General features: G+C 41.3%; 1 protein-coding gene across 1 annotated transcript in view; it reads left to right on the top strand.

The window, feature by feature from the left end:
• LOC142303618 (pendrin-like) overlaps window positions 1-13,933 on the top strand; it is a 37,566-nt gene extending 23,633 nt beyond the window's left edge. The window contains exons 13-20 of the mRNA XM_075345145.1: window positions 792-861; window positions 2,270-2,362; window positions 2,470-2,565; window positions 4,304-4,537; window positions 5,632-5,686; window positions 5,801-5,946; window positions 7,906-7,989; window positions 11,302-13,933. Of these exons, the coding sequence (XP_075201260.1) occupies window positions 792-861; window positions 2,270-2,362; window positions 2,470-2,565; window positions 4,304-4,537; window positions 5,632-5,686; window positions 5,801-5,946; window positions 7,906-7,989; window positions 11,302-11,325 (802 nt within the window). The 3' untranslated portion in view covers window positions 11,326-13,933. The remainder of the gene's footprint in view (window positions 1-791; window positions 862-2,269; window positions 2,363-2,469; window positions 2,566-4,303; window positions 4,538-5,631; window positions 5,687-5,800; window positions 5,947-7,905; window positions 7,990-11,301) is intronic.
• The last annotated feature ends 3,091 nt before the right edge of the window (window positions 13,934-17,024 follow it).

The raw sequence follows: 17,024 nt of genomic DNA, 5'->3' as shown, positions 1-17,024 counted from the left end.
AGATTCAGTATAGTCCCTAGTGTAAATGCTCTTTTTTTTTGGAGCATGTTATACACTAGTCTATATATTTATACACTAAATCCACTAGTACATTCTATAAAGCGGGCTTTACACGCTACGACATCGCTAATGCGGAGTCGTTGGGGTCACGGAATTCGTGACGCACATCCGGCCGCATTAGCGATGCCGTTGCGTGTGACATCGATTAGCGATTTTGCATTGTTGCAAAACAGTGAAAAATCGCTAATCGGCGACACGGGGGTCCATTCCCAATTATCGTTACTTCAGCAGTAACGAGGTTGTTCCTTGTTCCTGCGGCATCACACATCGCTGCGTGTGACGCCGCAGGAGCGAGGAACGTCTCCCTACCTGCCTCCCGGCCGCTATGCGGAAGGAAGGAGGTGGGCGGGATGTTACGTCCCGCTCATCTCCGCCCCTCCGCTGCGTTTGGGCGGCGGTTCAGTGACGTCGCTGTGACGCCGCACGGACCGCCCCCTTAGAAAGGAGGCGGTTCGCCGGTCACAGCGACGTCGCCGGACAGGTAAGTATGTGTGACGGCTCTGGGCGATGTTGTGCGCCACGGGCAGCGATATGCCCGTGTCGCGCAACAGATGGGGGCGGGTACGCACACTAGCGATATCGGGACCGATATCGCAGTGTGTAAAGTAGCCTTTAGTGTATTAGTGAATTTCTTATCAAGCAATTGCTACTGTTATAGATAATTCCAAGTAAGTTTATATTTCACAATTAAGTATTTATTGTGCTTTATCTTTAATATGTTTTTGTCCTAGCCCCTCATGTGGTGGACTTGGAAACGTCCCAGGAACAGAAATCTACAAGGAAGTTAAAAAATACAAAACTGTAAGTAAAAATGAATTTTATAAATGTGAAAACTGTTTTCAGTAAAAGATAAATAAACAGAAATGATGCTGCACTAACCATGGGTGAAAGAAGAATTAAAATGTTGATCTAAATCCGGATTGTATCAAATAAGCAAATTGGACAATATAAAAGCCTGTGTGGCAATTTTAGATGGAAGGATAAACAAAATGATAGCATTCTCACTTGTATTTGTTTATCCTGACTCCTCCGTATGTAGGGATGAGTGATCTATTTGATTTTCAAAAGCGACTAACCGGAGACAAAGGCCGATAGATCCAAGAGGTTCTTGTATTTGAGTCTGATCTATTCTGAATGGTGTCATGAATGAATCCTCTACACGCATAGTGCTACATCATGTTATGAACATTCGTATTCCAACATGGGTCAAGGGAAAACAAAGCCTATCAAACTGCAGCTGCACCCACAACCTACTGGTTCCTCTACGGACTAGTATCCTTAGTTGCACACCATCCTAATGGTTTCTGCACAGACTAAAAATCCCTAGCTGCACAACTAGAAGCCAACCTCTCGGACCTGTCTGCCTAAAGGCCATCGAGTTGTATCACATACCTCCTGGAGAAAAAGAGGGGGTTGCTATGCACTACAAATCAGGATAAGGCAAGCGTGCAGAGATGGATGGAGACCTGAGGTGAGGAAACATAAAATCCGTGCACAACTGGAAAAAAGGAGAATGAAAACAGTAAAAAAGGGAAACCTCCCACCAACTTAACAGAGCAAAGACGTAAGGTGTTGGGAAGGCAAATAAGAAAACTAAGGGTAACAAAACACTGATCTCTGCCTAACAGGCAAAATCCCTAGCAACAGGGCTGGAACTCCTTATCAGTAATCCACCTGGAAGTCTAGCCTGCAGAGAAGGCTAGAGCAAGAACAGTATAAAAAGCCCCACCCGTAATGTGATAGGACAGAGACAAATTAAGATTGTGGAAACTTCTGACAACCTCAAACCAAAGAAGGAAAAGCACAGATAAAACATCCATCAGCATTTGGACATAGACAGACCCGGGTGTGGCTCAGCAGGGAAGGAAACTTACCAAGTAGCAAAAGGTCACTGGATCGAGCCTCAAACCCAAGGCATGACATATCACCTGTGTGCCCCGGCCGGCTGCTCTCCTTGCAACCACAAATGTGGGTTCCTGGACACAGTGTGTAATGTAACTAACTGAACTGTACAGTGGCCTGGAAGAGGCAAAAAACAAGTTTCAGAAAAATGTTCTTACTGTCACAAAGAGCATTTTTCTGTAATGCGTTGGCTTAATGCCTTTTAGGAGCCACTGATTGGTTGTCATTTTAGAGTCTGACTAATGTGCAAGCAGTCAATCAATGGCCACTAAAATACAGCTGTAACATATCTTTTTCTTTTTCTCAGGTTGTGGAACCAGAAGGATTTAAAATTGTTCGGTTTACTAGTGGTATTTTCTATGGTAATGTTGATGGACTAAAGAATGGCATTCAAAAAATTGTGAGTTCATTTATATCTGTATTCATCTCTTAAAATGATTTACATAATAATACTACTATTGGTCATCTGCTATGGAGTTAGTATAAATCATGTAAATTTCATCATAGGTTGGATTTGATTCTGTCAAAGTTTTTAATAAGCGGACTAAAGCCCTGAGGAAGATAAATGAGCTTATTAAGAAAGGAAAACTAAGAGCAACTAAGGTAAGTTTGTTTCTGTGGATCTTTTATTATCGTTTATAAAAAAGCTTTATCTCAGCTAATATACTGCATAACCAAATAGATGATAGGAATACTAGATATCACTCATTTCCTCCAAGAGGGCTGTAGTAACATTTTTTTATTTTTAATTATTTAATATATATTTTGTAAATGACTACAAAATATTTACATACAATCAATTATTCATTAATATCATAAAATACTGAGCTAAACTCCTTAACCAATAACACAATCAGAAACAAGGTTTCAAAAAATGTGTATAAAAGCTCTTAATTTATTGTATATTAATTAAAATACAAAACAATATACTACAATACAATATTATATCAAAAGCAAGATTGCCAATCCATCAAGTCTGTAAACCGTAATAAACCTGCAGTTATAGTAAAAATCAGTAAGTTTTTATTAATTATTAGTTAGTGACGCACATCCGGTGCCGGTAACGACGTCACAACGTGTAAAGCCTAGAAGCACCGATAAACGATCGCAAAAGCGTCGAAAATCGGTGATCTGTGTAGTGTTGGTCATTTCCATAATTTTGCTGCAGCGACAGGTACGATGTTGTTCCTCGTTACTGCGGCAGCACACATCGCTGTGTATGAAGCCGCAGGAGCGAGGAACATCTCCTTACTTGTGTCCCGCCTGCAATGAGGAAAGAAGGAGGTGGGCGGGATGTTTAAGTCTCGCTCATCTCCGCCCCTCCGCTTCTATTGGCCGCCTGCCATCGCTGTGACGCCGCACGACCCGCTCCCTTAGGAAGGAGGCGGGTCGCCGGCCAAAGCGACGTCGCAGGGCAGGTAAGTTCGTGTGAAGCTGCTGTAGAGATAATGTTCGCTACGGCAGCTATCACAAGATATCGCATCTGCGACGGGGGCGGGTACTATCGCGCTCGGCATCGCTACAATCGGCTAGCGATGTCACAGCGTGCAAAGTACCCTTTACACTATCTAGTGGTAGAATAAATTATCTTCACATAAATATATTCAAAATGTCGGACTAATTATAAGAAAAAATTGTAAAAAAAACTTAATTAGTGCGAAAATGTGTTTAGTAAAACGTAATATACCTGCACTTATAATAAAAATCAGTAAGCTTTTAATATTTATATTTAGCAACACTAAAATTATATATTATTCCAGAATTGAATTCTAACATCAGCTAGTGGTATAATAAATTATCAGCTGATAAATATGTTTAAAATAACACATTAAATATAAAGAAAATTAACTTAGTGCAAAAAAGGTATTCAGTCAGACCCTGTTGCCTCGACACGTGTTTCGTGCTACTACTTCATCAGGAGGCACTTGCCTTCTTGCTTTTGATATAATATTGTATTGTAGTATATTGTTTTGTATTTTAATTAATATACAATAAATGAAGAGCTTTTATACTCATTTTTTGAAACCTTGTTTCTGATTGTGTTAAAATATTTACATAGTAGCGCCATATGCTTAATGCTATGTAACCAAATATATTAACCATGTCACACAATGTGTCCATTATAAAAAAAACCCCTATTATTACTGTGGATCTACTTTACAATGATAAAGTTAGAGCAAGGATCTACTTCCCCTTATTGCTGATTGACTTATCAACCAACTTTGGGGTCAGTTTTATCACAGTAGGTTCTACTTGGAGTTATTGTACAAAATGAAAGCGCCATTATTTGTCATTTATCCTTACCTGCATCACATAAAGTCACTCCCCTATTCCTTTTTAGAATGGCATCATCAGTGATATGGGCACAGATAATGAAGGGTTTGAGCCAGATGATGATATTGAAGACCCAGATAAAGAAGAGAACACAGAAGTGAAAAATGTGGAAGTCCAAGTAGACTGGAGTTCAGAGCTGCCAGTTAAAGTGTCTGTTCCAAAAGTCACAATTCACAGCCTGATTTTTGATTTTGGACAAATAACCTTTCTAGATGTGGTGGCTGTAAGATCATTAAAAGTGGTAAGCGAAATTCTAATTTCCTGGCTTAATTCAACTTTTGTGTTGTCGATATTTTTACAATATCTATTGACTCTAGTCACTTATTTTATACTTCCCACTGATATGACAAGCTGGTGTGTGTGCATATCTCTAGATCACTCGCTCACTACTATTTACAAATCGCTCAAAGGACACCGAAACATTGCACACCTCAGCTAACAGGAGCATACACACGGAGCAGTGTACAGATTCAATGGAAAGCATAGTAACCGATACTTTCTGTTGAATCCATATTTTGGTTTGTGTATGTTCTCCGGTTTGCTGAGCTCCACAATGTTCTGGGGTTTATTGAGCGATCAGTATTGGTCTCAGGCCCTGGACCTAAAACAGTTTGCAGGAATTGAAAGTGCCTGCCAAATCTGAAAAATCATATTTAACATTTAGCTATTTCCCTATAACCGCCCCTATCTATCCCCCCAGTTACTTTACATTAAGTATTAAACTCCATATCATTGATTGTGGAATACGAGCACAGATGATACGTATTGATCTCATTTAGTAAAATGTACATCAGTAATTTACTGTGTTATTTAGTATTATATTCATAAATCATAAAGAGTTCTCTTATTTTTCATTGTTAGGAATACTTCCCCCTCCCCCGATACCGTCCCATTTTCTCCAATAATATTCTTCTAATAAGATGTTACCTCATTTACCCTTATTCCGCCACATAAATTGGAAGTATTTATCTGTAATGTCTGTGTTGGAAGAAATCTAAAAAAAATATGTTGTACAAGATCTAGCTATTCCTTAATGTACTGATTTCTGAATGCCAAGAGGACAATTATATCAGGGGCAGACATATCATTGGTGCATCCACGCAGGGGCACTAGAGTTAAGGGTGACAATTTCCCCCTCCAAGTCAGCACCCTTCTTGCACCTTGGCCCTTTTCTGTGTCCGCCACTGATCAGTCTGCCATATAGTCTAGTAACAATTGTTTTCAGCTATGTACTTTCTTTTCCCCTTCTTATTTATGACTTGGTCTAATAATACCCCTGTTTTTGCTCTTCTCTGCATCTAACTTCAGTTTTTAAGCAGCTTTTTCATATTTCAGATATACAAAGAATTCAAAAGGATTGATGTAGATGTCTACATTGCAGCGTGTGATGGTAAATCAATCTATTACTTATTTTTCATATATGGCACTATTTGTCAAAAATCATATTTATTACATAAAGCTGTTGTACAATGAGTAAAATATGTTTCTTCTTATCTTGTAATAGATAACGTGTATAAAAAATTTGAAGAATGTCTCTTTTTCGATGACCAAATCAAGCCAGACATTTTCTTCTTGACTATTCATGACGCAGTGTTATATATAGAAGATAAGAGAAAGTTCAGTGACGGACACGATCCGCTAATGGAGAAGGTAAAGGAAATGTGGTGGATAATAGATCTTTTCTGGATTAGGTTCTGTGACATACACGGAAATTGTGTGGAATAGAGAATAAGCATCAATCCAGTAACTAAATCTATTTCTGTATTAGGGTATTCTAGTTAATAGCGTATAGAGTCCTTTGTTCTGGATCTTCATCACTTGTAGACATGTACAGTAATAGGGAACATTTATCACTCAGGAGAACTTGTCCTGCATTATACAAAACTATTCTTTAGAACTGACTTTGTTTAATGCGTCATTTACCCGTAGTGGCGCTACAGGGAAGTTAAAGGGGTGGTCCAAAGGCTGAACAAATTTCAATCTAAAGCCCTGTCTATTTATTGTCCCAATCTAATTTCTAATATGACTGCATTCAAAACTATCCTTCTCTGACTACACTATCTAACAACTATTGATTTTTTTCCCCCTGCTTCCTGTCTGATGACGCTTTGTTTGAGAATATAAAGGGGTTGTTTGAGAATGTTATTTTTGGGGGCCAACATCCAGTACTTCTATCCATAAGCTGAACACTGCTCCGGCAGCAGATGTCAGCTGATTTGTTGGGGTGCTGAATGTTGGACCTCCACCAATTTCGTATTGATGATATACTGTATGATGGATCATCAATTATAAAGTCCCGAACAACCCCCTTAATTTCATTACTATGCTCACTAGTGAATAAAGTAATTCAGAATAGTTTTTATATATATATAGAATAAATGGTTAAATTAATTAATAAAAATATTGATACAAAGTTTATCCAGTTTTGATGTATTCCACACTATATATTAGGAGTACAATCTAAATAAAGGGAACCTGTCACGTGAAAAATCGCTATTAGCCTGCAGATATGGGGTTAATCTGCAGGTTAATAGCGTTTGGAACCTGCTCGGTGCCTGCACATCAAACCCCGCTGCTGGGAGGAAATTAACTTTATCCCCTCGGCAGCGTTCCGGATTCAGTCACAGGGCAGAGTCTGTGAAGGTTCAACCACTGCTCTGTGTATCGACAGCTGTAACCACCACCCTCATTGACTGACAGCTGCTCAGTATAAGACCTGGCCATCAGTTAGTGCCGGGGGTGGTTACAGCCGCTGCTCTTGATACATAGAGCAGTGACTGAACCCACGCTGGTGCTGCTCCCATGAATGAAACCTGAACACTGCCGGGAGGGGAATACATTTATTTTTCTCGTGGTAGCAGGGTTTGATGTGCAGGCACTGAGAAGGTTCCAAACATTATTAAAAATTAACCCTATGTCTGCAGATTAATAGCATTTTTTCACTTGCTAAATTCCCTTTAAAGGTGTTGAACTAACTGGACAACCTCCTTTTAGTATACAGCCACACCAGAAAACAGTCCATCACCATGGATTTGTCTTCAAAAAGTCCCGATTATTAGCTGTTACTGTCAGGAAAGTTACAAGCTGCCGCATATTTCATTTACAGCAGGTCCCCATCTATGATCCAAATAGCATACATAGACACTGGTTGTGAAATTTTGACAAAAGTTCAGAAATTTTCTCACTGGATTAAATAACTATGTTTTTAAACCAAGATTCACAAATTCCAGGACAAATTATTTAATTATTTTCTCATGCAGCACCATTAATTTCCACAGCGCTTCATAGACATGATTATCACTGTCCCCATTGGAGCTCACAATCTAAATCCTCTATCAGTATTGTCCTTGGAGTGTGGGAGAAAACCAGAGATCATGGAGGAAACCCACACAAATACTGAAACAATATACAAACTCCTTGCAGATATTGTCCTTGAAGGGGTTTGTACTCAGAACCCCAACCCTACATAGCACCACTACTAATCGCTAACCTAACCGCAGTGCTGCCCAGTTATTAAAGAATCCATTTAGCAAATGTCTGCTTAATGTAGAAAATCAATCATAATATTTATACTAAATTTTTTATCTGAAACAATTTTTTTTTCTTAAGATCTCACTAATGCAAGAATCAAAAGAACCACTGGAATTCACAGATATTGAGCCACGAAATCTGGAATTGGATGCCCAAGAGGAGGTAAGAAAACATTTCATGTGCAAATACATGCAGATATACATTGATCGATTCATCAAAGCTTTACACCAGTATTCTGGGGTGTAAAAAGCTTTAAAAAGTTGCATAATTCTGGCACAACTGGCCGATGCTCATCATATTCATGGCGAGCTATGCTAGAAATTTTACTCCAGCAGGGACTGAAGTAGGATTTGTGGAGAGGTGCACGCCACTCATCCAGTCATACGCCTCTTCATGAATCAGTAGCGTCTGCCTCCAGCCCATCTCAAGACCAGCGTGAACAACACCGGTCTTGATTTATTGGGCCCACAGTCTCTAAGAGAGTGTGCTACTTACCATGGTATCATACATATGATATCTGATATCATCGGAATAGTACAAATTCTATTTTTGTTCTATTTTCTGTACTTCCAATGCCAGATAGAGATGCAATAAGTTCCAAATTCTCCAAATGCTATTAACCCATAACTGGTGAGGTGGGCTTTGCAACACCCCAGGGAAAGTTTGTTCAGCTGGCATTCATTGGAAAATGCTGGTATGAATCATCAATGTATTACATTTTCCGGTAAAATATATCTTTGCACCGTGTTAGCCAGTAGAGATAAAAAAGAATTTTTATCTCTCTATCTCTACTGGCTAACACGGTACAAAGATATATTTTACCTGTATCAAAATGGATACCAGAATGTACCGCATCTAGCCTGAAGAAGAGACCTGAATAGTCTCGAAAGCTTGCTATTATTACCATCTTTTCAGTTAGCCATTAAAAGGTATCAACCACTGAGGTCTTCAGTTCTTTTAAACAATTTTTTACATTTTCCAATACTTGTGGGTGTCAAAAATTTGGTATACTCATGTGTAATCAATCGCCAATAAGAAAAATATTAAAGCAAACGTGATCTTTGTATTTTCTGTAAAAATTAGAGATTTCTAAACACTGGGGTATAGGAAGCCCCACATCACCAGTTGCGTGACAAAAATCTCACCTCACCAATTGAGGGTTAAAGGTTCTATTAGAGAAATCCTATCATATATAACAGGCAGTGAGGTATATAGTTAAATGAAGCACATTGCATATACATGAGTATTTTACAATATATCCTTGTAAAGCAGGGGTGGGGAACCTTTTTAATGCCGAGGGCCATTTGGAATTTTCTACCAACCTTCGGGGGCCGCACAAAACTATCAACTTAAAATTACCCTGCTATACTTAGTCAAACAATTAACTCATCATGGCGGCTGAAGCTTCTTGTTTTTGGTGCGGCTATATTATTCAATATTGATCTTATTGCTTCTCACAACTGTTTTTCCACGTTTGTGTCAGCTGGGACTGCTGTAAATACATCACAGGAGATGCTGAGGGCATATACATCACAGGAGATGCTGAGGGCATATACATCACAGGAGATGCTGAGGGCATATACATCACAGGAGATGCTGAGGGCATATACATCACAGGAGATGCTGAGGGCATATACATCACAGGAGATGCTGAGGGCATATACATCACTGGGGAGGGCTGGAAGGAATATACATTGCTGGGAGGACTAGACATCACTGGGGAGGGCTGGGAGGACTAGACATCACTGGGGAGGGCTAGGAGGACTAGACATCACTGGGGAGGGCTGGGAGGACTAGACATCACTGTGGAGGGCTGGGAGGACTAGACATCACTGTGGAGGGCTGGGAGGACTAGACATCACTGGGGAGGGCTGGGAGGACTAGACATCACTGGGGAGGGCTGGGAGGACTAGACATCACTGGGGAGGGCTGGGAAGACTAGACATCACTGGGGAGGGCTGGGAGGACTAGACATCACTGGGAAGGGCTGGGAGGACTAGACATCACTGGGGAGGGCTAGGAGGACTAGACATCACTGGGGAGGGCTGGGAGGACTAGACATCACTGGGGAGGGCTGGGAGGACTAGACATCACTGTGGAGGGCTGGGAGGACTAGACATCACTGGGGAGGGCTGGGAGGACTAGACATCACTGGGGAGGGCTGGGAGGACTAGACATCACTGGGGAGGGCTGGGAGGACTAGACATCACTGGGGAGGGCTGGGAGGACTAGACATCACTGGGGAGGGCTGGGAGGACTAGACATCACTGGGGAGGGCTGGGAGGACTAGACATCACTGGGGAGGGCTGGGAGGACTAGACATCACTGGGGAGGGCTGGGAGGACTAGACATCACTGGGGAGGGCTGCGAGGACTAGACATCACTGTGGAGGACTGGGAGGACTAGACATCACTGGGGAGGGCTGGGAGGACTAGACATCACTGGGGAGGGCTGGGAGGACTAGACATCACTGGGGAGGGCTGGGAGGACTAGACATCACTGGGGAGGGCTGGGAGGACTAGACATCACTGGGGAGGGCTGGGAGGACTAGACATCACTGGGGAGGGCTAGGAGGACTAGACATCACTGGGGAGGGCTGGGAGGACTAGACATCACTGTGGAGGGCTGGGAGGACTAGACATCACTGGGGAGGGCTGGGAGGACTAGACATCACTGGGGAGGATTATATATCACTGGGGAGGATTATATATCACTGGGGAGGATTATATATCACTGGGGAGGATTATATATCACTGGGGAGGATTATATATCACTGGGGAGGATTATATATCACTTGGGAGGGCTGGGAGAAATATAAGGACATTGCTAGGGGTTCTGACATACCAGGGGGGCACAGGCAGCAGTGTGGAGGCCGCAGGGGCATAGGCAGCAGTGTGGAGGCGACAGGGGCACAGGCTGCCGTGGGGAGGCCACAGGGGCACAGGCTGCCGTGGGGGAGAGTGAGGAGCACAGGCTGCCGTGGGGGAGAGTGAGGAGCACAGGCTGCCGTGGGGGAGAGTGAGGAGGACGGGACACTGCACGGAGAACAGGCTGCAGTGGGAATGCACAAGGAGGACGGGACGCTGCACGGAGCACAGGCTGCAGTGGGGATGTGCAGGGGCACACACAGGCATGGGAGCACAAACACACCTGTCGGACGCTGAGGTAGTAGCTTCTCTTCTGTGGAAAAAGAGCGAGTTGAGCGCTAACTCCACCCACAAAGTACGTCCTCACGCTAGCATGAGGACGTAAGCCATACAGGGTTTAAAGGGCCAGCAGCAAGCAAGACGCTGCTGCCTCCCGAGCTCTGTGGACTGTGGAATGTGCCCGGGGGCCGCAGAAAAGGTCATGGCGGGCCGCATACGGCCCGCGGGCCGGAGGTTCCCCACCCCTGTTGTAAAGTGTCAGATGTTTGTACTGTGTTTGCTTTGAAGAGGATGAATTGTTGACTTATTTGCTTATATTACTCTGCAGGCTCTCAGAAGACTTGCTTCGTGATCAATGGAACCTCTGAATCGGGATGTACAGTTCTGGCTTTCCCTAATATTGCTAAACAATTTCTTTCTTCGTGTCTTCAGTACTTGTCAGTTTATGGCTAACCCATATGTAATTCTCATGCAGTTTGAGATTAGCAATTAGAACTAATGGTTATTTTACTCATCTTACATCGGAGCTGTAGTAGAGGGAAATTGTTTTCATATCATTCATAAATGGTCAGTACAAATGAATACACATCTTGTTACTGTCATTTCTTCTTGTCAGAACTTTAGCACTTTAGCATCAATAAAGTATGAAGGTTTATTAGCAGGCGATAGATCACTACTACGACTGACTCTGTGGTGTCTAATCCGCAGTTTCCCTGCTGTCTGGACATATAGGGAGTAGTCATTTTACACCAGCTGGAGGGCCATAGGTTGGAGATCACTATCCTATGGTTCCTAGTAAGGTCTCTTTACCAGTATATATTGTTTGATTAGTTCACTTTAAAAAGGTTTTCCCATCTTGTACATTTATGGCATATCTCAAAGATATAACATTAAAGGTTTTCTCCAAGAAGTGTTATAAAATAAATAAAAAATTTTGTTTAAAAGAACTGAGAGTCCTCAGTGGTTGATACCTTTTAATGGCTAACTGAAAAGATGGTAATAATTGCAAGCTTTCGAGACTACTCAGGTCTCTTCATCAGGCATGGTATAACACATAGTAGTTAGCCATTAAAAGGTATCAACCACTGAGGACTCTCAGTTCTTTTAAACAAAATTTTTTAATCTCTACTGGCTAACACGGTACAAAGATATATTTTACTTGTATAAAATAAATAAGTAATACACATTCAAATATTTTTTTTTTCTAAATACCTTTATTTAGCAAAACGTTGTGCTTTATCTAGTGCACTTTGTCAGGATTTTTAAGATGCGTTGGAGGAGATGGAAGAAAAGGGTTAATCCACGCTGCCAGAAGGTCACTGAAGATCAATGAGGATTAGGATATTTGATTTTATTGTTCAACGCATTTCGGAGCCGCATGAATCCTTCTTCAGGAATGAAAATCAATAATGTACATCATATATCTTAATCCCCATTGATCTTCAGTGATCTTCTTCTGGCAGCGCGGATTAACCCTTTTCTTCCATCTCCTCCAACACTATCTTCCTGGGTTTTACAGCAGCCTTTCTCAACACATGGTTATAGTGGCTATGTCTGTAATAAAACCGCACCAGGTTAGTGCACCTAATTTAATTATTTCTGTTACCATCGGATAAGACACCATCTGCGCCCCCCCCCCCTTCTTTGTCATTTCAGTTTTACTACATACCATATTTTAAGGATGAGAGAGGACACGCAGTAGGACGGGCTGTGTGAAGAACATCTGCTCCAAATACGTCAGGTCAAAGCAGTGTCGTGTCAGGTATCGTGAACTCACATTCCTCTGTTCAGTCAACCTGACAGGACACTGATTGGAGTGGACTAAAGGAGAAGATAGACACATTCCTTTATCTGACTGAGAATGAACATTCATCTCGGTCAGCCTGACAGTTTTAGTGCGGCGCTGGGAGTATGTCCGTCTCACAGATACTCTTTACTAATGCTGTCCTCTAAAAGTCCTCTAGGACACGCTGCACACTGATATAGATGACAGCAGCCATCTTGAAAATCCTGACAGAGTGCACTAGATAAAGCATACATTTTATAAATAAAGGTATTTAGAAAACTGTTTAATTTTTCAAAGTATTTTTATTTATTTTATCACCTTTCTTGGAGAACCCCTTTAATGTGTAGTAAATATAGGTCCCACCAATGAGACGTGCATCTACCTCAAAATCGGGGATCCGTTGCACAGTGTGGTCAGAGGACAAGTCATGGGAATTACCATCTAAATGAAAGGGAATTCCAACTGCCTCTCCACTAACAGTGGCAGATATCAGGGCCACATTCTCAAAATAGACGTGGGTTCCATTAGTGGGAAATAATCTACGGCACATTCTGCAGACATGCCATAAATGTATGAGATGGATATACCCCTATAAGATGGGAAATATAGACAGATAAATTATCATATACTATAGGTGCTATATAATATTTAATGTGTACCCTATTGTGTTGTTGATTATCATTTTACATCTGAAGGGACAAGTAAGGGCTCATTCAGATGTCAGTGATTTTTCTCTTGGGCAAAAGAAATGGCTGATTCTCCTCAGTATTTTGTATCAGATTTTCTTAAGGGTTTTCTCCATGAGTCAGTTTTTACCATCATTTCATATATTTTGTTATTCGCTTACAAGAAGCTTTCTCAAGATGAAAATTAGACAACAGTAGGATATAACTAAAATGGCTTCTGAGAGTTATCTGATTTATTTTACAGATCCTTTACACTTGCATTACCAAGTCTGATCAATGGCTCGCATCAAAATCAGATACATCTCTGGATTTTGTTGCAAACCACTTTTTTTTTCAAAGAAACACAGACAGGTGAACAGCCTCTTAAAATATACAGAATATGTGTTCTATCCATTGAAAACACGAATAGAACTCATACATTAAAAGCTGATGTCTGAATGAGTTTTAAAGGAACCAATCACCCGGATGTTCGTATATAACCTAAAGCCAGTGCTATACTGACACTATCAGGCTGATTCTATACATACCTTTAGTGGTCACCTCAGATGTTTAGGTTTTGAAATCCACGAAAGTAAATTTTATAAAATCATCAGCTTCTTGAGTGACAGCAGCTGAGGATCAGATAATATCTGGGGGGGTATTCATAGTTATCCCCTCTCCCCGTTAGAATTAGCATAAGTATTATACAATCGATGTAACTTGTTACTTCCAGGACCTGTGGTGAGGTCATACCCATGTGACCAGAAGGGGCAGGGCCTCAGCCAATAGGAAAATGTTGCTTCGTGATATCAGCTTTGGCAGCTGATGCCCCACTCCTTCTGGTCACATGGGTATGACTTCACACAGGTCCTGGAAGTGAAAAGTTAAATTGATTGTATAATACTTATGTTAATTCTAACAGGGGGAAGGGAATAACTATGAATCCCCCCCCCGCCCAGATATTATCTGATCCTCAGCTGCTGTCACTCAAGAAGCGGATAATTTTATAAACTTTACTTTCATGGATTTCAAAACCTAAACATAAGACCTGACCACTACAGGTATATAGAGAATCAGCCTGATAGTGCCAGTATAGCACTGGCTTTAGGTTATATATGAAAATCCTGGTGATTGGATCCCTTAAGGGAGCCTGTCAGTAGGTTTTTGCTACCTCATCTGAAAGCAGCATAATGTAGGCAAGGAGATTATGAATCCACCTGTTTCACTTTTACTACTGGTTGCAGCCGTTCTGATATAATCTGAATTTTTAGCTTTAGTCATGAAGCAGAGTCCACAGAGCTGACCCCCAACCCCCCAACAACACAGACACTAACCTCTGATTGTGACACCCGGTCAGCGTAGGGGTAATTAAACAAACACTATTTGCCCAAAGGGCAACAAGAGGTACCCTAACTAAAGACCTAATCATTTGATTAGGTCTTTAGTTGGGGTACCTCTTGTTTCCCTTTGAGCAAATAGTGTTTGTCCAACCCCCAACACACACACCAGGCTCTCTATAGAGATTGTACATTGACAGTGAGGTGTCAATGACAACAGGGGGTGTGCCAGACTCCTGTGCACAAGGCAGCTAGACATAGCATTGTTCATTACAGGGTAATAAAGCCATTAGTTTAAGTAAACAACAGCATGGAGCCTGATAAGAAAGACATAGTTGATTTTTTTAACCCCTACAGAATGCTAGCTTCAGCTTACATAGCAAAAACCTGCTGACAGATTCCCTTTAAAAGGAGCACTCTAATTCCAGCAGAAAATCACCTTCCATGATGCTCAGCTGGCTGAGATCATGAGGGAGCAGAATCATGAGCTGTATTCAAAATGTAACGGACTCTTACAGTTTTATGAACCATGCTATATGTGTACATATTTATATATGTATACATTGTTATTGGGGGTGTATAGCATTTTAGTTCACTGTAGGTGAATACGTGTAGTGACGTGCAGGTAGAAATTGTGAGGGCTTAGTGGATTGATAGGAGTCCTGGCAATCGGAGTGTCTATTATAGGGATTCTGGCCGTTGGATCCTCACTAATCATAAGGTGATGGCATATCCATCAATTCTATCATAAGAGCTAGATGGATTCTTCAACCATCTGCAAAAGAACAAGACACTGGAAATTGGATAAGACAGAAAAATTGCTCCAGAATTTTTACCTACTAATATTTTTCTTTTTACATACTAATAGAAAGCAAAAATGGCAATTACATTTGGTTGTTTTTGCCCTGGCTTTAAACTAACATGAAGGAGTATATAGCTATGTAACCAACTGTTCCAATATTATTGCTGTGATATTGTTTTCTGAATTTAATAAAGATAACTATTTTCATTTATGTGAGGCCATAACTATTGCCATCATCTTGCCGATAACATCAATGTACAGAATAAACACTGCTGTAGAGAGGGTCTTTATCAATATTCATGACTGTCATGTGGCTGACATTCTACAATGTGATATGTATGGCAACATCAAAGTAATTCAGGTGGGCTTCCAATATAAATATAGAAAAGTACTACAAACAGACAATTCCACAAAGAGAAAACTGCCGCACCAAGCCACCCACTCACATCAGCATAAACGAAAGTCAAGGATGTGGACAGGGATCCTCCACGGAGCTGGCAACGAGGTGCACGTCCAGCACAGCTTAGAGTTCAACAGTAGAGTCCAATTCAGAAAAGGGACAGCACTCACTGAGATCCAGCAAATTCTTCATTGAAAAAAGGTGCAGTAAAAGCGGCAGGAGTAGAGCAGACAGCGAGCCCCCTCACGGACAATGGCCGTTTCGCGTATGGATATGCTTCCTCGGGTCCCTATGGAAAGGCATAGACCGTCGCCTTATGAGAGGGCTGTGTGAGGTCTAAGTCACTGTCAATTAAAAACAGGTGAGGAGTGCAACTAAAATCAAAGTGGTACGTGTTACTGACATGATCACACAATGTACCATTAAAAACAACACAGTACAAAACAAATACAAAATATACATGTAGATACATGAGGATACACGGAAATATGTGATATAATAAGTAACAAGCCTACAACCTACAATAGCCCTCAGCCCAGTAGACCACTGCGCAACCAGCTCTGTCCTCACCTATTGTACCATCACCCATTCCCTGTAGACTGTGAGCCCTCGCAGGCAGGGTCCTCTCTCCTCCTATACCAGTCTGTCTTGTACTGTTAATGATTGTTGTACGTATACCCTCTTTCACTTGTAAAGCGCCATGGAATAAATGGCGCTATAATAATAAATAATAAATAATAATAATAATAATTTCACAAAAAAAACGAGAGATCAATTCTGTCGTTTAACCCCAAATCGCCCTGGGCTCTATATTTAATGATCAGTTTTGCTTCGGTTTGTAAAATATGCTTTTACTGCACCTTTTTTCAATAAAGAATTTGCTGGATCTCGGTGAGTGCTGTCCCTTTTCTGAATTGGACTTTAAAGTACTTCAAACATTACATACAGGTCAACTCCAGGTTTATGCTGGCCCTTGTGGGATCTTTTTAGCTGTATGTCATATCAGTTAAATTGCAGACACCAAACTGTCGACAGATGTCACTGCATGGCATAACAGGCAT

The sequence above is a fragment of the Anomaloglossus baeobatrachus genome, chromosome 4 (assembly GCF_048569485.1).
Source record: "Anomaloglossus baeobatrachus isolate aAnoBae1 chromosome 4, aAnoBae1.hap1, whole genome shotgun sequence".
Classification (NCBI taxonomy): Eukaryota; Metazoa; Chordata; class Amphibia; order Anura; family Aromobatidae; genus Anomaloglossus; species Anomaloglossus baeobatrachus.
This window is presented reverse-complemented; position numbering and strand designations above follow the sequence as displayed.